At 41.0% G+C, this 22,392-nt stretch overlaps 1 protein-coding gene across 1 annotated transcript in view; it reads left to right on the top strand.

Annotated features, from left to right (window-relative positions):
* The window catches only part of ctnnd2b (catenin (cadherin-associated protein), delta 2b), a 160,516-nt gene that overhangs the window by 100,104 nt on the left and 38,020 nt on the right, over positions 1–22,392 (top strand). Inside the window, exons 11-14 of the mRNA XM_080486606.1 lie at positions 1,899–2,142; positions 5,992–6,048; positions 16,636–16,768; positions 20,044–20,257. Coding sequence (XP_080342732.1) covers positions 1,899–2,142; positions 5,992–6,048; positions 16,636–16,768; positions 20,044–20,257 — 648 coding nt within the window. The remainder of the gene's footprint in view (positions 1–1,898; positions 2,143–5,991; positions 6,049–16,635; positions 16,769–20,043; positions 20,258–22,392) is intronic.

Raw genomic sequence — 22,392 nt, 5'->3', positions numbered from 1 at the left:
AAATCCAATTGGGGTCTCAATGGCAATTTGTCTCTCAGTCACAGTCTGTTAACTAATTAGTTTCAAGGCTGAAAATTAATCTCAATTAATCCCATGGGCGTTAGATTGGGCTCTTTGAAATCAGAGCAAATTAGCCGTGTCCTAAAATGTTGTTGATGCCATGCCGGTGGGTTTGGTCGCCTGAGCAAAGAAAAAAAAGCAAAACGAAAGAAATTACCTCTCATTCACAAAGTTTTGTTCCAATGAATTTTATAATTGTTGATTGAAAGATTTGAAGTGCTTTCGATCGCAACTTCCCATACACACCGATCAACCAATTCAATGCATCTCAATCGATTTCTGGAGCCGTGTGGATGTGAGTAACAACAGCAGCTGAAGCCACATTGTCTGTCAAAGGCATTTCTTTTTACCCAGTAGAAATCTCTTCAAGGTCAGTTTGAATACTTTCACTATGATGAAGAGTTGGAAACAGGCAGCCGACACTTTACACCCGACTTCACATCACAGGTGAATTTCCCGAGGCCTTGTCGAGGTCCCTGTAGTTATCCAGTTACACACACACACACACACACACACACACACACACACGCATAAAAAGAAATGACCCAGCTCACCTCCCTCAGAGCAAGCCAGCGTACCCGTGTTGACTATCATGCCCAAATCGTTCCTGAACTGCTGTTTAACAAGAAGACAATTTCTCTCTCGACGTGATCCCTGGCAGTTTGGCTTTTATTGGGCTGTGTATGACAGTGTTCTGATATCTGTGCTGGATGTCAAACTGCCACGAGACCCTGAAGCAGTGGTATCAAAATGATCTCCGTTGAGCGGCCACAAAAAAGCCAAAGGTGATCTCGAGTGGGCCACAGCAGTAAGATGAGAGCATAGTAACCTTTAAAATTCCACTCCTAAAGCTTCCCTTTGTTGTAGTGCCAAGAGACGTCATGACTAAATCTACATTTAGTTGAAAGCCTGAAAAAAAAAGCCTTCTCATGAAAAATAAAGTGACACGTATGTATTAATAATGAATAAGCCATCAGCGCTTAAATAAACAATTAGCTTAGCGCAATAATAAAAATGGGGAAAACCCTTAGACGAGCTCTGTTAAGGAAACAAAGAGTCAACCTATATGTACCTCAAAAGTCAAGTAATTAACACTATTTGCGGAACAAATGGTGACTTAATAAGACTTATTAAGTTTTCCAGCTTCATGTTGATAAGACATTGGAATTAACAGTTGTATTTTAGATGTGACTTTTGCATAAAGGTAGCTCAACGGTAAGCAGTGAAAAGTTTTGGAGCTTAGATAAGTTTCTGCATTCTGTGTGTGTTTGAGCTCAAAAAGTTTCACAGTATGTAAACATGGTCACTTCAGCAATTTTGCTCTGTGTCTTTTTGCATGATTACTTAATTGTTTTCTTCTTTCTTTCTTTCTTTCTTTATGTTTGTCTTTTCTTTTTTTAGTCTAATGAAATGTAAGATCTTTTAGTGAGTTCACCATGATGCTACCCCACCTGTTGACTTTAAGTGGCATTTTGCTTTGTTTTCTTTGTTTTCTTCCTTTTCCACTTATTGCTGCCTGTGTTGTGTCGTTCCATTGGTGCTGGTGTTGTTGCTTTCTTCTCCTGTGTGTGTTTGTTTGTGTGTGTGTGTGTGTGTGTGTGTGTGTGTGTGTGTGTGTGTGTGTGTGTGTGTGTGTGTGTGTGTGTGTGTGTGTGTGTGTGTGTGTGTGTGTGTGTGTGTGTGTGTACGCATTCCTTTCCTCTTTTAAACCCTGCTCCTCTTCCTCCTCCTCCTCCTCCTCCTCGTCCTTGGCTCTATCAAACCCCCAGTGGTGAACCAGTTGTACCAAGAGGTCCTCAACTATCTGCTCTGTCCCTACGCTCCTCTTCCCGTCCTAGCCCCGCCCTCCCCTGGTGTCGACCCAATCCCCTTGCAGCGAACGGGAAGCCAGAGTGCCACCGCCACCTTCCAGAGAGGCAGCTTCGCCACTGGAGGCGGGGCGGCCGACTACGCCAACCCGTACCGCACTCTGCAGTTCTGCCCGTCCACCGAGTCGCCTTACAGCAAGTCGGGCCCCGCCCTCCCCCCCGAGGCCGCGCTGGGACGGTCTCCATCAGTGGACAGCATCCAGAAGGACCCAAGGTGACAAAATCTGGACAATTGTACACGGAATCAGCTCTGACTTGTTGATGAAGCCCTTCGCTCTGCTCCCTTTCCACTTCCACTGAACTTACTGAAGGCCAGATTCACCAAAGCAATGAAAAGAAAAGTAATTGGACATTTAATATTTATTCAGTTATTTCATTTATCATGTTAAATCTCATCCACTAAAGGTGAGGACTGGAGGTGTGACTTAGTGACACTGACAGCTTGTAGCGATAGATAAGCGACTGAGGATTTGACAGTCGTGAGCAGTTAAAAAAAAAAAAAAAAAAAAAAAGCGGCTGAATCTGGGCTTTAGTATGAGGCACACATCTCGCCACATCTTTCACTGTCCTCTCTAGTTTTCCTGCTCCTACAGCTTGTTCACACTGCTTATGAATGCCTGTGTACACCCCGAGCTCCAGTTTAACGTTTGCTATCACTGTTTGGAGTGGAATGCCACTCTGCCAGTCACTTCCTGCGCTGTAGCTAGACATGGTTAATGCGGAAAGAGTCTGCATGAAGTCTGCTTTTACCCCAGATGGGCTCAATGTATGAGTGTGGTTGTGCGAAAGAGAGGCAGTGACAGTCAGATGATGAAAAAAACAAGAGCGAGAGAGAGAGAGAGAGCGAGAGAGAGCGAGACACACAAACACGGACAGCATAATGGCTGTTTTTATCACTCTTTTGTCCTAGTTAAAATCAAGTGAAAAGTACTATTTCAATTGTGTCTCAGATTTTTTTCTTCCTTTCCTCCTTAGCCGAGCCTTTCTGACTAATGATTGCATAGACTGAGCTGTCACAGTTAGAAGCAGCCTAATTAAAGCTGAAGTGTCTCTTTGTGACATTTCAGCTCAGGTATAAGCAGCAGTTGTTGTTTTTTTTTTTTTGGGGGGGGGGGGGGGGGGGGGGGGGGGTTGGCACAAATGTAATATGTCTAATGAGGATGTCACTTTGTGCCGAGTTGCTTATTATATCGTAACATTTGGAAACCCTTCATGTATGGTCAGGAAAGGTGACTCACTGTTGTTGCTGTCGTCATTGTTGCCATTGCTCTCTCCTTCATTGTCCAAGTGTTTTATTTCTCTGTGCACATTACACTCACACTGTCTGTTCGGTCACTCTTTAGCTCCGGCCTCATTGTTGTGTAGCTTTGACACATCTGCACCGCTACATTTGGAGGACTGACTTGTGATGCATGGCACAATGGCTTCACATTCACAACATGCACACGCAATGTCAGTGCTGAAGCTATTCGAGTAGCTTGTTGTCCTTGCTGCATTAAAGGGAGGGTCCATCAGGATTATCCACTGCAACACTGTCGTCATGCACTTCCTCAAAATCCCAATCAAAAAGATGATATACATATTGTTTGTTCATCTTTAGAAATACTGTGATGATTGGATTCATCACGAAGGTGAAAAATAGATAATAATCATGCTTATAACTACAGTACTATTGTAACAGAAATAATCAGTACAGTGGTTGGAACAATTCACATCTGCAACACTTAGAGCTTGTGTCCATGTAGCGTTTTAGTTTTAGTAGGAAATACTGTCGGGAACACAGAGGTAATTGGACTGATTTACTGAGATCCTGTATTAGTTGCGCTCATGCGCTCTCAAATAGAGTTCAGTTTTGTTTTTTGCGTCCGTTTTGCAGGTGATCAACTAAGAATAACGTCATGACTGATGGCAGGCTCAACCAGAAGTACTCAAATGAGAGTTAGGCTTGTATAAGCTCCAGTTTAAGGGCACGATCTGCTGAACACTGTCGTTTCTATGTTTGTTTGCGTTTAGAGTGGAGCCATTGTGTGGTGCTCTGAGCCCACAAGAACAAAATAAAATGTGTTACTATGGAGATGTGTTAGTCGCAAAATGTATTAAATGCAAATATCAAATATGTCTGAATCTGTCATAAACGAAAAGAAAAGTGCAATATGGACGATGCACTGTCACAAGCTAAGGCAGCTAAAGAAACGCCTCTCTGCACAATAACAGCAGAATCTCTGCTGAAGGCTAAACAGATGTGCGCCACATTTTTAAACTTGTTCAAATCAGAAGCAATTGTAAACAAATATTTGAAATGTTTTAAATCACATTCTGCATTATACATTCAACTATTAACATTAACTCCTCCCAGTATCTTGTGCGATCTGGTACACACCCAATATTCCATATTCATAAAGGCAAATACACTAAATAGTTTGTTGTATTTTGTGCAAATTTCAGATGTGATCCTCAATGCGTCCCGTTACCAGATCAGATGGCAATCGTATGCTTCCAAAATTGAATGTCCGCCCCCATCTTTATTTGCCCAAACCTTTGGCAGATCAGGCTCGACGTATTCCCATGATGCACAGGGGGAAATCTTCACGTCAGTTTTTGTGCTTTGTCAGCACACAACTACACAGTCAACGTCAAGCTTATGATAACACCCAGCAACAACATACAGCATCTCGTTGAAACAAACTTCCACTTTATTTACTTTGTTACCATGGTGACATTCACACTTCATCTAATGTATGACTATTTAGCTGAAAAAGGGCAACTGTGATGACAACACCTGCAAACTCACACATTGAATGAGAAGCCCTGCAAACATGCACACCAATAATCTGAGAACTCTCAAATGAGACAATGTGTGTAACACCCTCTTTAAATGGCTCAGTGCTGCATTATTACGTTCCTCATTACCTGCAACTGGAAAGAAATTGCTATGTGGACACAATCTCCAGAGTGGTTTTTGGGCTAAGATGAGGGAAAGTGCTCCCAGTGCAAAAGCAGGTTTAAAATGACAAAATATACATAAAGGCATGAAATGGGTTACTTTTTTTTTTTTCTGTATTTATCTTTGTGTGGGATTTATTGACACCGTAGCTTGTTAAAAGGTTTATCCTTCAACTCCAGTCGTTTCGATGCTGGCCCATTTGTCAACATAGCTTTTAAGTTTGGACATGACAGTCAAATATGATCATTCCCACATACCATGTGAAGAAACAATCACATGTTTATGAAATTTATACAGGAAGTTTAATATTTTTTTTAACTTTTTTTTTTTTTAACCCAGTTAATGCATACTATTTAATATTTTCTAGTCTAAATGATTATTCTAGATTAACGTACTTTAAAATCCCAAATATTCAGCCTGGTTTCTTAATTTATTTACAATAAATAGTTAGTAATGAATATCAGTCGTAATAGTTCGACGCGTTTGCCTTGGTTTATATGTTAATGTACATTTCAATTGGGCTCAGGAAATGAAAGTAGCAGCAGAGAAATGTAAAGCCTGCGAAGTGATATCTATATTTAACCACAAGCAAATATAACCAACCTACACATAACAGGCTTAGCATAGCTTGTCATTTACTCACTGTTTACACACGCTTGCTACCAGTCCTGTTTTTCTGAGATAAAGACGGTCAACAGAAATAAGACAAGTGACAGAATCATTCACACCTTATGGACGATTCTGTCATCACCCACCAGCTAAGTTGACTAATAGGCCACCTAAAACTAGTTCATGCACTAACAATTATCTAAATGTAGAGTTGGGAGAAAGAAAAGGACAAAGCCAAATGCTCACTTTGTTTGGTCCTGAGAACCCTCTCTTTACCTGACATACCTTGCCATCTCCCCACCACCTGTTCGAAGTGCATGTCCTCCACCCTGCCCACCTCCTCCGCCAATGCCTGGTAACCACATGTTGAGAGAGAAAGACGAGTCTAGTGGCTACAGTTTGAGTTCTATCTATTAAGCATCACCATTATGACGGTTATTGAATAATTTGTTGCCAGACAGCCGACAAATACCTCTCTCCTGTTTCTCTCTGCCTGTCCCCCCTCGATAGGTTCGACCCCGAATTCCTTGTGTGGAATCAAAATCAAGCCGAGCAAAGAATGACAAAGTAATCCAACTATTTATTTATACATATGTACATTCTGTCTATCTATCTTACTTTTGTCTCATTCACTGAATCTTTCCATCTTCTCTATATGGCGCCAATATCACACAGAGTTGTTAACGTTAACAGCAGCATGACAACATTCCACATTTGTATCGTCACCCATTTAGTGCCGTCTCAAGCAGGAATCACTGTTATTTGAGTATTTTGTCAAATCTGGAAACTCGATCAGAGCTCACTTATTCCAATGCATAACACAACACTGTTTGTTCTCTGCAAACAACTAAGCCGTGAACCTGAAAATCACAAGTTATGGATTGCTTTGTTTGTGATTTGTAGGACTGTGGCGTTTATTTATTTTTTACTATCCGCCATTTTGTCTCGAGTGTTGGTGTTCCTCATTCTCTCCTTTGGCTGTCCATCTTTCGATTTCTACCGACATCCATGTTCCCTCTGTACCTGTGGGTTTATTCGTTCCTTCATTTGTCTCTCCATTGTCTGTCTGTGAAGGTGTTTTCTGAAGGTGCTTTGTGTTCGCTGTGTCCATGCGGCTTGACCGGTGAGAATATAAGCAATTGTTTTGGATTTGAAGTTGCTTGCTTTCCTTCTCCAACACAGGTGAATAATATGCAGAGTCCTCTTCGTTTTGCTTTAGTGTCCAGAGGAAAGCTAAAGTAACCAGCTGAAATGATCCCTGCTCTCTTGCTTATCAATGAGTTTCTGTCACCAGCCATCTTTTTGTCAACGTCACCTCTTGAAATGGGTTTTGTGGATTCATTTAAAAGATTGCCATTCCATTCCATGACCTGACAGTACTTACACAACACATAAAGTTAGTCACCTTGGGACATTGGATTGATGCTTCTAGTCTTTTCAACACCAGTATAAATTGTGAGTACTTTTGCCCAGGGCTAGTGGTAGGAACAAAACTCTGACTGATAAAAGAGCCCGAGTATAACACGAACAGGAATGTCATGTCAGCTGATACTGATCAGAACAATAAATCTTTAACATAAGAAGCAATACAAACAGCAGCAAACATGATGGCAGACATGGATGTTTGGGAAAAAACGCAGACAGAGAAGTAAAGACGGCCGTATTTGCCTGGTTATTCACAGTAATCATTATTTCATCAAGGTACTTATGGCACACATTGAATGCTGTCTGCATTAGCAGAGCACAGCAAATAGATGAGGAGATGTGAGGTCATTGCCGCCGTCTGCAGCTGGCTCACTAATGACACTTTTATCCTGTAAAAGCCTCAAACAAACATCATTTAGCTGATTTGTAAAGCCACACACTGGCACAATCTGGTAAATCAAGGCACGTTGCTGAGGAGATGGCCTCTCACGCACGCCGATGCTTTTCCTCCCTTCAGGCAGTGGGTAATTTATGGAAACAGTCACACTAACACAAAGACAGATTTGTGTTAGACAGGGCCTGACCCCATCATAAAAGTGCCTCATTTTACTTCGTGCGCTTAAGCGCACTGAGAATCGGTGATCCATATTCAGTCGCAGGGTTAAGATGGACTCTGTGTGTGTGTGTGTGTGTGTGTGTGTCTGTGTTTATTTCTCAGCTTTGCCCGACATAGCCTGACCTTTCATTCATCTCTTCCACCCTCAGTAAAACACTCAGTCAGCCATGTCATCACACACTCGTGTACAATGAGACAAACAAACACACACGCCTCCCTTTCAATTTTCTCTTCGACTTTCTTCTCGTCCTCTTCCCGTTGCCTTCTTTTTAATTCATTCCTTTAATAACTGAAGCTACTTTTCCTCTCTAAGGTCAAAGTGACTCACCTTCACTTCGTTCATAATGGTAATTCAATGAAGCGGACTTTTGATGCTTTAATTGGATTTGTCTTTCAGCATTGGATTTGGATGTATGGAAATGTGACGCTGAAACAAGTTGATCTGATACAGAAATCCATCGCTGAAACATTTGTGACCTCAGTAGCACTCAGTCTTCACTTATCCATTCATTGAGGATATGCAATTGCTATGCAACATTCTCTCTCAATCCTGGTTGTAAATTGTTTTTCACTATTTTATCACATTATTGGCAAGTTATTACGTTATTGGCTTTTTGACATTCAGAATGATTATGACATTCTTGGCACCTAATATATTATCGGCCGTTATTACAATATTAGTGGTTGTACATTTTGGAAGTGGGACACAAAATCAGCTTAGCAGTCAAGGACAGCAACAACATTTGATAGGTTATACTGTGGTTATCGGAAGAGTCATAGGTGCTTTTTTGTGTGTTTCTGATTTTGTTTGTGTCCACCTGTGTTTGGCTTCAAGTTAATGTTTGTAATTTTATAGATTGGAGAGGGGATCTGTAGCCTTTCTGAGAGACCAATTTGGGTGGTTTCCAATTAGAAAACCATTCGAAGCCACTGTTCTTGAGCCAGGGCTGGCTTTATTACTCTACTAAAGAAAGAGAGCAGTGTGGCCCAGGTTGACCTCAAGTGACTAAAACAACATAAACCTTAGTATAATATAATTTTCAGTTTTAGTTTCTACCTTGTAATTATGATCCTCCAAGATGTACACAGTTGTCAGTCATTGTCCTTAATTGTATAATTAGAGATTTACCATTTGAATCGCAGTTTCGTTTGTCATAGTTTCTTGTGTATGTGGACCAGCAAGTCCTTCAAAGATTTTGACAAATGTAAAAGATTTAAACATTCATGAAGGGGATATTTGTGTTGTTAGACTTAATCTGAATGCTCAAGTCGCCATGTCAGAGCAGTCTCTGAATATCAAAGCCAGCGAAACATATTAAAAGGGGATCTGTGCCAATGTGGTAAACTGGTAACACTGCAACACGTTACCTCGGAATGTCCACCAATAATACATTATTGTGCCCTTGTTTTCCTGGTTCAACACAGAGAGGAAGTTCTTCTCTGTTCTAATCTCGTTTGCTATAAATACATTGAGATCTTTCATCGTTAATCAGCCACCTGAAGTCGTTTGATGCCCTGCTGAAACGTAAACGCAGCGAATCAGCACCCTTGTCAGTCAGTTTCAAATATTCCTTTGTTCCTTCGTTCTTTCTTCTTCTTCTATCAGTTTACTCTGCAGGTTTCCTCTACCTGTCGGTCTCTTCGACTCTTTGTATTTCTGTCTCTCTTTTGGGGGGAATGAGTCATCAGATGCATCTCCTCTTTCCCCCCACTGACATTCCTCAGCAGGAACCCACACACACACACACACACACACACACACACACACACACACACACACACACACACGCACACACACACACACACAAATATACCCGACACAAATCGCATAGTTTGCTCTCTGGTTTCAAATCGCTCCATTCCTTAAAAACCCTGACTCACAGGAAATCCTTTTAGCCCGATATAGCAGTGAGCATCATCTGCCTGCAGCCCTCACATCACAGTGCCTCACCCTGCTTTCCGAATACATAATTCATAGATAGTTTATTTATTTACAGGCTTTAATTGTTGGTTCGCCTGAAGCCTGGCATCTCGCATTGTGGTGTAAATATGTCGACTGTGTGTGACACAGACGCGCGCGCACACACACACACACGCACGTACTCGCTTTCCAACACAATGGCGGAGCGAGATAGCCCACCTGGTTGGTTAGAAACAAAGAGTGGATTGACAGTCTGTCAGTACTTTCTCCAGTGAGTTGTCAACCAAAACGTTTGGCTCTCCTCTGAGAGTTCAGGCGACACACGCGAGCGAAAAAAACAGTTGCGCACGTAGTATATGTGCACATTTAGCGATAAGAAATGTATCACTACACTGCACACACTCCCACACAAAATTATGCAGGTCTTTTTAAATGCTCCTTTTCTGCTTGACTCTTCATTCTGACTCCTAAAATTGGCACCATCTGGAGAAAAGAAAGACTAAAAGAACCCAGTTTATTTATAAACGCTCAAGTATTTTGTAAGAAAAATGTGTTAAAAAGAACAAAAAAAACTGGTTATATTGACATCAGTAATTTCCTTCAGGTGTCTTACACTAAAAAATACCTCAAATTGGGGGGATAATTACTCCTGCTCTACAAACATAATTTCAGGAAGCCTTTCAAGATACAAGAACTCTTAATAAAACATTAAAAAAAAAGGTTCTAGTAGTTCATGTTAAACCTTGTTATTTTGCACTGCTTGGTTTTTGGACATTCAAGCTTTAATTTAATTGGAAAGTCCTCATTCAAACCTCCACAATTGAAGCATAAGATATACCAGGGCTGCCAATTCTTACACATTGGTCAAAAGACTCACACATTAAACTTTAAATTCACACTCTCATGCAAGATACAGTTCAGATCAATGTGGATTTTACTCTGTATCACAATTAAAGATCATTTGACTACTGTTCAGAATCCTAAAAGTGATTGCTGATCCACCATAAACTTTTATTTCATTTTATTATTCATGGTCATACTTTATTTGTTTTTGGCATGCAGCTCAATGTGATCCTGATGGTAATAAATACATTGGACGTCCTGAGTATAGTATATATAAAGTAGGTGCTAAAATATCCTCATTACAAGCCAAAATAATGTTATTTCAGCTTTGAATGACACTCATTCCTTCTTCCCATCTTTTATTTTAATGGCCTTTTAAATAACTAAGATGTTGTTTAATATAATAGGGATTTTTTTTTTCATATAACTGCATGTTGCATGTTTTGTTTCGCTCTGGTTTTGTCTTTTTGTGTCTGCAGGGTCCTATCTTTTAATTTGTAAACTTGTATAGTAGAAGGTGAACTAACATGGAAGCTCTCTTCAGTTATATTTTGACAGTAGTTACAGCAAGTAATCAGTGATTTTTATTTGACATTAATGGGTGACACTGGGAGTTAGTGGTTTGATATTATAGCAGAACTCCTAAGTCAGACTTTAATTCTCTCTTAATTATAGGAGGGTTGTTTTTGTTTTTCCTCATGACACCTTTTTCACAGATTTATACATTGTGCATTAACACATAGAACAAATTAAAAATGATGTGTTTCCTGGATATACATCTTCATGGGAGCATTAATAAACAGTAACAATATCTTACTTTTAATTCATTATTTAAGTGGCCTTGACCTCCTATTTTCTATCTTTTTTCTTCTTTTTTTTCTTCTAAGTACCAGCAGGTTGTTCCTGTCCTGGAGATCAGCAGCAGCATGTTTCCAATATGTTGCAAATTCTTTCAGACATTAAAACAGTGCAAACGTTCCCTGTGTGAACACTTTTGCCCGAAGTTCACAGATGGCTCTGTAGTATTTGCTCATCCCGCTGTGATGTTGTCACACAGTGTTTGGGACTGGGAGCACCATATCCCCCTGTGCTTTCAGGAGACACACACACACACACACACACACACACACACACACACACACACACACACACACACACACACACACACACACACACACACACACACACACACACACACACACACACACACACACCAAGAGATTGAGTGAAAAGTTGTACAGCTCCAGGCTAAAGTTATCGAATGAATGAACCATTATTGTGCGGCTTTCTGGGGCAGAACGCACACAGGAGGGAGGGAGAGATATTCAAGTTTCACTTTTAGCCGTCGGTAGGTGTACGTGTGTTTCAGATACTATAACACGTTAACAGCCTGTTCGGTTTGCCACGTGTTTAGTATGTGCGGTCTGCACACACGTGTGGTACAAACGCACATCTGTTTTCCTGCGTGTGCGTGTGTACGCCTGCAGAGTTTTGCAGCCTTAATCCTTGGGTTGAGTTTGATCTGCTGTGATGTGCCACTTTCTCTCTGGGGCCGCAAACTATTCTCGGATCTGGTTCTTTCTTTCTTTCTGTGTGTTTATTTCTCACCTTTTCAGAGCTCCTGTCATCTCAAAATGTGTGTTTATATTACTGCAGGTTTTGGTTATTTTGAAGCTTTTAGTTTGTGAAAATGTGTGGGTGCGTTGCATATTCTCGGCTTTTAGGCTGACTATCATTACAGTGACCTTACTCATTCAGGTGTTGCATGCAGTATAAGTGGTAGAAGAGGCACGTGAGCTCCCTTGTCTTGTGCTTACACTTGAGGAATGACAAAATAGGACAGAAAATAAGAGGAAATAGACAGCACTAATAGTTATACTTGAGTCTTTCAGTGGCAAAACAGTTCAAACAATCTGGCTGCTTTGTCAGAAATGGTCTTGAGGTGTATGAGATGATAAAAATATGTTACTAGATGAGTGGATGATCCAGATTATTGGGTCCAACACTGATAGGAATGCTTGGCTTTTACGAAGGTAGCTCCTGAAGTTAGTAATGCACCAGTTGGCGCGTATGAAATTGCTCCTGTATGAATAGATGCTCTTTATGACTGTCGATTTTACCGAAAGGTCATATTCGCTTTAAGATGTCGTCAGATCACAAATAATCCAGTGATATTTGCCTTCATATCACTTGTCTTTAGAAACGGTTAATTCCTTGTTTAGTCATCTTTGAGCCTATAAATAAAGACAATCAAGACTTGTCATAGCTCACCGTTTATTTACTGCTCTTGTCTAAACAATACACTATGAAACTGCAAACGAGACCAGAGACACTCAATGGTTATGAAGTGTGAATCACTGTGTGCGAGTAGAATGATTAGATTCTGCTCGACAAGAGCTCGTTCAAGCTGCTCCGAACAATTCTGTTAATCTAGAATAAGATTTTACTTTGTATAGTACCACATCTAATGAAATACAGCTCTGAGATACATTAGTGGTGGTATTTCACAGAAAAAGCTTGCAGTGCCGTTACCCTAATCTTCAAATCCAGTTGGATATCGGGACATTATCTTTTCATTAAGTCAGTCATTAACAGAAAATATACTGAGAATAGAAATGTTCTGGACATCTACTGTGGAAAAACCTCAGTACTTAAGTTGTGTTGATGCTTTAATGATGTATAAGCTCTAAAGAAAGAAGCTGATTTAACTGATTTTCATGACACAGGACTGAGCCGATCTCTTAAGATTTTCAGATTCCAGAGGTTAGAGAAGCGGCCTTGTCACTGGTTGCTGATGGGTCACCGCTGCAGGTTAGACATATTGTGACGGACTTGTGCGGTATGGCACCCTTGAATGCTGAACATGTTCAGTGTTAGAGCAGAAAACAACATCTGCGGTCATTTTTATCGCCCAAGCAAGAGAATGAGGCCTGAAGGGAGTTCAGGTTCATCATAATAATACAGGGAAATGATGTGCAGAATTTGATGTTTCTTGATTTTGCTTTGGAATTCAGATGGCAGACTCAGAGTTTGGATCAAATGTCTTGGATCAAACAGGCCTTGTATAAACAATCCATGCTGTTATTGTGGTACAAGGACGAGGAGGATATTTTCTCGCCATTTGCATGAAATGCTTATTGCTCAATTTTCCTACTTGAGTAAAACTGCTGATCAGGTGCATCCCTTTGTTTATTTTCAGTTGTCCACTTTCAGCAAGAGAACCCCACCAAATCTCAAAGCTCGTATCATCTCAAAGTACTTTCTTGAACATGATGCTGAATTGTCTGTACTCAAATACACAATTAAAAGTATGTTTGAAGTAAACAAAATGGTCAACCATGGTGTACTGATCGTCAACCTTGTTTATTCCTATTTGATCAGTTTCACCCCCCCCAATCAACCGAAAGATGGCTGAAGGAAGCTGACGCTGTCTGATAAGTGAGGCTATCAGGTTTATTAGGATAGCTTTAAGTACACAGACACTATCATTGGTGCCCCACTTCCTAATTAGTGTTAAAAAAAAAAGACAAACATGCGTACACACACACACGCACACACACACACACACACACACACACACACACACACACACACACACACACACACACACACACACACACACACACACACACACACACACACACACACACACACACACACGACAGTCCACTCAGCCGTAACGTTGAATGCCTTATCGGCCAATTAACCCAGAAGGTGACCTACACAAGGTTACATCAACCCTAATCCTGCTTACTGGGGCACATGCTACGGTATGTGCGTAGCGTTATGTGGGAGTGCGTGTGTGTTTGTGTACCAATGTGCCTGGAGGTAGGTGGGAAAGGAAACAGAGCCATTGAGACATGAGAGTTGGGGGTAAAAAAAAAAGAAAAAATTGTTCAACAGAGAGGGAAAAATAACCTTTGAAATAATTCTCTCTCCAATTTCCCCATTTTTCAAACACGGGGTTTATCCCATTGGCCCATTATGAAACTTAGAGACAAAAGCTTTCTAATCCTGGCTCTTCTGCACTGCCTTTGATGGCTGGCTGAGCATGCAAGTCAATAAGTATGTGTGTGCGTGTGTGCGTGCGTGTGCGTGCGTGTGCATGCGTGTGCATGCTTGATTACTGTAGTAACGCACAAATTGCATATGTGTGTGCGTGCGCTTTGTGTTAATTAATGCTTCACTAAGTTGCATGCTGTCCTATGGCACTCAAAGATTGTGCGTGCGTGCGTGCGTGCGTGCGTGCGTGTATGTTATTACACTGAACTGAAACTATCTCCACGGGGACATTTGGCTGTTGCTGCATCAAGAATAAGATACATCAAAGAAAAACAGCTTCCACACAACAGCGCAGAGCTAACTGGGCATCTGTATGCAGCATGAACTTCTCACAACTGTCAAATTCATTCAAATGAAACTTTAAGAAAGGGCAGCTCTGAAGTCACAAACCAGATCTTTATCAAAAGTCGTAGTGTACAGTGAAATAACATTTTTACTTTGATTGGTATTCATGTCGGACGAACTTCTTTGAAAAAAACAATGTTTATTCACACCAAAGGAAAGACATTTTTCTCCAAACAAAGACCTCTTGTCATTCTCAGATGATCTCCAGAAACCATCACTGTCAAAGAAATACGATACATTCGTTGCCGTTGGCCACAGATGATATACACGGATAAATCCCACCTTGTGCTCCACCCTCCAACCCAGTCTCTGATCTAGCTTTCTCCTCTCATCTCCTCTTTCTCACGCTGATCTGTGTTTCTACTTGCATACGGTGTTTCATTTCTCTTACCCTTAATGTGTAGTGTGTGTGTGTGTGTGTGTGTGTGTGTGTGTGTGTGTGTGTGTGTGTGTGTGTGTGTGTGTGTGTGTGTGTGTGTGTGTGTGTGTGTGTGTGTGTGTGTGTGTGTGTGTGTGTGTGTGTGTGTGTGTGCACCTATATGCCTAAGGCGTGCCTTCAGGCAAAAGCACTGGTCGACCCCTGGTTACACGTCCAGAGCAGCTGGGGCCGTTAGTGGGAAGTGGTTATCATCGCAACATGAGGAAGCTCTCACAGTGGTTAAAATACTACCAAAAATAGCCGCCATTATGGACTCCAGTTGTGCCACTTAACTCTCATTTGAGAGTTTTGGGTCGTGTTGTTTTATGTAAGGCAACTCTGGCTGTGTCACTGAGCGACTGTGGGGAACATTGTCTCCAACGAAGGTGCATGTAAAATGGTGAAATCTCGTATTATGTTGGTGACTTTAAGAGTACATCCACCATGTTTTTGCACAGATTAAATAATCTGAGGAGAGTAGATTAAATAAACTTTAATTACTTTATTTAAAATATATATATATATATTGAATGATGAAACTCCTATGGAAGCCAGTTGAATGCATAATATTTCTTTTTTTTGCCAGCTGATTGACAGTGACACATTCAAAGACAACAAACTGCTACGGCTCTCAATCACATGGTACTCACTGTTAGTGACTGCCTGGATGCCAAATGCTGATGATCATACTTGACACAGGAAAGGTTTCTATGGTGACACTAAATTGCCAAAAGTATTTGAATAGTAAACAAAACAATAAAAAAAAGTCACATTGCTCATCTGTGCATTAGCTTCTAAACCTGTGATTAACGACTTCAGATCCTTTAGAGTTGAATGATTTTTCTCTATTCCTATGTCCATATGTTAGATTGTCGGAATGTTCTTCAACACGGAATTGCCCGTGTTGTGGTTGCATTTTGTGAATATTCAAAATGTGTCTACTCTCTGGATGCATTTACCCCCGAAACACTATATCACTATTAAAACTGCGTCAATATAGAAATATAAAATATATTACATTATTAATGATTGTGTGCCATAATTATAATCTGCCATTGATACATTCTTATATTGTCACTCCAGATGAACAGTTATTGCAGTACATTTGAACATAACGTGAAAAGTGATTGTCGTCAACGTGCTTTTCATTTCCGGTCCTTTTGAGTTTTATCTCGTGTGTGTGTGTGTGTGTGTGTGTGTGTGTGTGTGTGTGTGTGTGTGTGTGTGTGTGTGTGTGTGTGTGTGTGTGTGTGTGTGTGTGTGTGTGTGTGTGTGTGTGTGTGTGTGTGTGTGTGTGTGTGTGTGTCTTGCTCCCTGTGTCTTTCTTTATCTCTGGTGAGCATTTTAAATCAGAGTCACAGCAGGGAAACAAGAGCTGCCCAGTAACATATTTAGCACTCATACACATCACTGTATTTTCTCTCACTAAAATATGCTATATTTTCTGTGTGTGTGTGTGTGTGTGTGTGTGTGTGTGTGTGTGTGTGTGTGTGTGTGTGTGTGTGTGTGTGTGTGTGCCTGTAGGGAGTTTGGCTGGAGGGATCCAGAGCTGCCAGAGGTGATCCAGATGTTGCAGCATCAGTTCCCATCGGTCCAGTCCAACGCCGCCGCCTACCTCCAGCACCTGTGCTTTGGAGACAACAAGATCAAGTCTGAGGTACGGATCTCGGAGGAGAGAAAACCTCCCCTGAGTGGGAGCTTTCAGACACGGAGAAATGAAAACTGCTGCTTGAGGGGGCCTCCTACGTCAGTGTGCTACATCAGCCTCTCATTCAAATGTACATACACACACGCACACAATCATGCTGGGGATGTTAACAAAGTTTATTTGAGTGTTATTTCGTGAGTCCTTGCCACAAGTTAATACTAAGGATGAGTAGGTGGGCCCACCTAAGAACATTGTCCAGTGGTCATAAAACTCAGAAGTGAAGAAATAATAAATATCCAGGTGATTTATTTCATGATGAGATTAATGAACTTATCGTTGGGCTTCTGTCGATTGTTTCTTGAAAGTGTCATAAATATCATGATACGATACGATCAGACCAGGAGAGACATATTGTAGATGAAACAGCACACCAGGTGTCTGCATTAGGCTCCGTTATTCTAGATGCAATAATTGGGTTTCGTAAGTAAGGCTTCTTAGTAACACTAAAGGTCTGTTGTTTACCACCTGAGCAGATCTAAATGGACTTGGGTTATTTTATCCCAGCTCCTGGGCTACAAAAGAGAAGAAAAAAAAAAGACTTCAAGCAATTAAATGAACCTTATAAACAAATTACTTCTATTCTATAAACCTTTTGCTGCTTTTTTTCGTCACTGCTGCTTGTTAATTGATTGAATTAACTGATAGCGCCTCCTGCTGATTCATCACCTTAAAGCCGTTGCTCTCTAACACAGCAAGCCGTGAGCACTCGGGTGAAGCACTCAGTTGAGCTCGTCTTTCTGATAAAATCACCTTCACGAATGTTGCTCTTGTGACTTTCTTGTTTTTTTCAAATTCCTATTTTGCTTCTTTAAACTCGTTGGGTACCGGTGAGCTACTCAGCAATGTGCACACAGGACTAAAGCAGAAGACAGAAGGCTAAAAATATACAGTATATGTTTGGGTTTTTTTTTGGTGAGGCATTAATGAATGAGGTCTTACTCTCTAAGTATACTTTATTCGTGTCGTGAGAAATGAGCCCGTGAGCAGGTAGGTAGTAAATGTGCTCACTTTCAACCCTGTATTATTGTAATCCAGCTATTATCTTTGACACTGACATTTATGCTAAGCACATTAATTAACAAACAGAAACTCTTCACTACATGATGTGAAGGTTGTTGCTGAGCACGTGGTTCATCCCCCGATGAGACAAGGATCCGTCTGCATTCAGAGGAAACGCCGTCCCACGCGCCTGAACCTCTCGTGAGCGCCACCACGCTCCACATCAGACCACATTAAGGCCTCATTACGCACACTTATCCCAGAGTTGGATATAGCCTTGTTGCAGCGCTCGCTTTCCCCTGTTGTTTTTTGTTTTTTTTGTGTGTTTGTTTTTTTTATAGCATCGTCATCACTCACTGTCTCGCACAAAACTGCTCCGTCTGTCTCCTCAATGTCAAGTCAATTCAGCTCAATTCCACTTTATTAATCCCCACGGAGACAGTGGGTTTAAGGGCAAAGTTCTTCAAACGGCAATCCACCAACAGGCATTAAAAGCCGAGCAACGCAGGAAGTGGGGGAGACGGAGACACATAAGAGAGATGACTGATGAAGTGTGGTCGCATTTAGAGCTGCCAAAGCTACAACTCACGGGCCTGATTGTTTTTTTGACCTTGAGGAAGATGCCTAAGTGGTGGAATATGTGACTGAAGGAAATGTAATGCATGTTCACTCTCCTTTGAAACGATCCCATCTATAGGACCCGTTGTTCACATGTTCAACAACATAAACCAAGTACAACACTCGTCAGTATTACTCTGATCCAGCTAAAAATCAAGGCAGATTATAACCAGTTGGAACATAGAACCATTTTTATATACAGCTTTGCTCCCTGCAGAAATTACAAATATTCCATTGCCAAAAGCTGAATGTTAGACAAATTAAATTAGTTTCAGGACGCTGTTTTGTCCTTGCATCACACCAAGGGAAGGTTGTAGTTTTCACTTGTCCTCTTGAACAACTCCTGTCACTTCACCACACCTCCATTGTTTGCCGTTTGGTCTGTGCAGCCTGTCTGATGATCCAGGCGTAGTCTGTGCCAAACAACCCATCTGATCCAGACTCATTAATTCTTGTTTTCGTCTGTCCAAAGACTGCACTGCCAATATTCATCAGGTTTCTTTTCATGGCAAGATTTCAACTTTGGTGCCATTTTTTGAGCCATGGTTTTCTTCTGGAACACCTGCTGTAGGGGTTGACTTCACGCGCCGTGCGAGCATCGCCGCACACCGGCTACCTCAGATAACCCTGGCGCCAAGTCAGAGGCACTGACCTGTCTGCTTTTTTTTTTTTTTTTTTGGTGCAAAGAAGCATAAAGAGTGAATTTGTAAGTGATGTCAGTTTTTGTTCGGGTCAGTGTTACCTCCACGTCCAATGCACTCTTGCAGGCAGGTTTTTGTTTGCTTTTAATTCTCTACCGTATTTATGAAACCTTATCATTGTCTGATGTGTTTAATTTTATAATGGCATTACCTTTAACCTTCAATATCGATTAACTGTAGATTAATTTAAATTCATCGTAACAGAGTACACTGTTTAGTTTTATACTGTATAACTGTGTATGTGTCACTTAATGGTAAGACCGTTTCAACAAGAAAAATAAAATGTTACTTGCACTCACAGGGAGGTGAAGCCCCAGTGATTGTTAAGCTGGGTGTAGTTTTGTGATTTAATTATATGTAATTATAGTTCCATGCCATTGTTTTCACTTGGCACTCATTACAAGGCATGTGTCGTAAAGAGCCAACATCAGGTTCAGCTTGTAGTTGTTAATTTTCTAAATAGCCAGTGTCCGGTTTAAAATGTTCGGCTCCAGCGCAGCAGCAACATGAGGTTTCATGCTGCTGTGCCTTCTTGTGGAGCATCAAAGGTGCTGTGTACAAGCTCTGCCGCCTTGTCTCTGAACAATCTCCTTCACTGAAATGACTCCTTTGTTTTTATGGAGAGCAGCCAGTCTGCCCTACATTCTCTCTGTCTAGACAGAGGGAAGCAGGGAGGGCTTCAGACACACGGAGGGGTAATAAGACAGAAAGTGCTGTGGCGAGTGTTTCAATACACCTTGCCTCACTGCTTCAGCAACCACTGGAATCTGTTTATTTCATGGTAGTATTGATGCGTACCTATTCTGGAGGTTTTTGACTTGAAGTTAAACAAGCACTAATGTTTTCCACAGCAAAGGAAGCATCGCCGATAACTCACGCCCCCTTCCTTGTCCCCTCTGTCCACAGATACGGCGGCAGGGTGGAATCCAGCTTCTGGTGGACCTCCTGGACCACCGGATGACCGACGTGCACCGCAGCGCATGCGGAGCCTTGAGGAACCTGGTGTACGGCAAAGCCAACGATGACAACAAGATCGCCCTGAAGAACTGCGGCGGCATACCTGCTCTGGTTCGACTGCTGCGGAAGACCACCGACGTGGAGATCCGAGAGCTGCTCACAGGTGAACAACCATTTTGATAAATAGGAGAGTTTATGCTCAGCAATTGAGATCAATGCAGTTCTGCTGTTAAAAGTTGATTTATTTTCCTTGAGAAAAATGCTTTGTGTCCTTTGTCAGTGCACAATTTAAACATGTGAATCAAACCGAGTTCGTAAAATTGTAACTTACATCTACTGGCTGGACAGTTGGTGTCCTTAACCTGCAGCTGAGAGAAAGTATGAGAGAAGAGCAGCAAATCTCCCCTTGCCGAACCTCCGAGGTCTTTTTCTTTTATTTTAAATGGGTGAATTGGGAAATTTATCAACTCTCGTATTCTTCTGTTTTCAGACATTTGACATCTTTGAAGCTTAAAATATTTGACTTTTACTGACCTGCCAGTCCAGAAATGTCTTTAAGGCAGCTTTCATAGAGTCAAGTTACAATATCCAATATCCCTTAATTGTTTGGGAATCTTTCTGTGAAGTAGACATATCCTCATAGGAATAATAGCAAAACTAGAGCGATAGTTACACAACAATACAGTAAGTTTTTTGCATGGAGTTCTTGAGGGAATTGCACAGATTTGGAGAAAATCTAAATAAAAGTTTGTATATATTTATCAGGTTGGTTGAGTTTTTTAAAGTGGATTTATTTCCCTAAGCTTTTAGATATTACTTGACCTGTAAAATATCACAGTTAAGTAATGTAAAGCATTAGAACCCGTGACATTTTATATTAATCAACAACTGACTCATGAAATAAAAATGTTCGCTTTCTTTTACATACATCATTGTGCACAAACATACAGACACTGTAATGCATCCTCTTCAATTTCTTATGCACACAAACACACACCAATGTGTCACTCATGGAGAGAACAAATACATGAGCATAGTGCAGAATAACACAACAAAACAACATACAATGGGCACACACACACACACAGAGGAGAGAGAATTGTTTACCACCTGCCTGCTTCCCAGCAATCATCAAGTACTGTTGACTTGTCAAACTGAGCTTCTGTGCAAAGGGCTCCAGCACACTTGTATCCACAGCGTGTTTGCATTCCCTGTCAGTAAACACAAATACCATTCACGTCATGAAAAATACATCCAGGGTTGATTAATGCAATGTTCTGAGCCACGCTGAGGTCTGGTTCGTAAACTCTGGTAGATTGAAGGATTACCAGTGGCGCTCCTACCACTGTTTTTCACAGCATTAACTTTAGATATCTCGGCGATTTACTTTATGATTGATATTCACGACTACAGAAAGAGGCCTTTTACATCTGAAGTGAAGGGGGTTAGGGAGTTAGAGAGATGACAGGGCTAAAAAAAGGAGCACCACTCAATTTTCTATCTGATCTGCGCCATGAAAACCCCAGCGGGTTAAGAGCGAGTTAGGAGCCTGTGTGAATTCCAATCCAAGTGCTAAATGAAAAAAAAAAAAAAGATTTCTCACAATGGTATTCAAGCTCAAGAAAATATGCCTGCTGTTGTGATGCAAAAGACAGCTATGTATGCTTTGTGGAGCAAGTGGGTAGAATGATTTCTAGAGTCTTCTAATGATTTCTAAAAACATCTACTGTGGATGCACAAAAACGTGGCATCTCCATACACAATACAGGTACATTATATTTCTTTTTCTGCTGTGTAATCCAGATTTAAGAAATCTGAGATAAGTATTTGGAAGTGGTTTCACTTGGTCACCTTAGTGATGAACAGCAGCAAATTATCATACTGGACTTTACTTTTTATTTTGTGATGGTAATTATCGATGAAGTTCAGGTGTAATTTGAATATAGTATATACATTTTTAAGCTTGGATGATCAACTGAATTGAGAAAATGCTGTGAAGGGGCCTTTATTTTAAACGGATTCCAATATACCTATGTCGAAGAGAAGGGCGTCATTTTAAAATTCCGTAGACGTAGACAATTAGTATCAAACAGCCCCTACTGGAGCCAAAAGGTACAATTTATAGTGACATTTAGTGCCCATAGTAATTATGATGGAAGCAATATAGGAAGCTAAGGTAATGTAATATGCATCAGGAGGAGGGTTGGAGGAAGTGATTGGACTTTGGAGCCAAGAACAAAGGTTCAAGCTTCATGTAAAACCAACAGTAATGAAGAGGTTAGACATCAGACTGCAATG

Source organism: Lipophrys pholis (genome assembly GCF_963383615.2).
Source record: "Lipophrys pholis genome assembly, chromosome: 1".
Taxonomy (NCBI): Eukaryota; Metazoa; Chordata; class Actinopteri; order Blenniiformes; family Blenniidae; genus Lipophrys; species Lipophrys pholis.
Note: the sequence above shows the minus strand (reverse complement) of the source record. Positions and strands in the feature narration are given on the sequence as shown.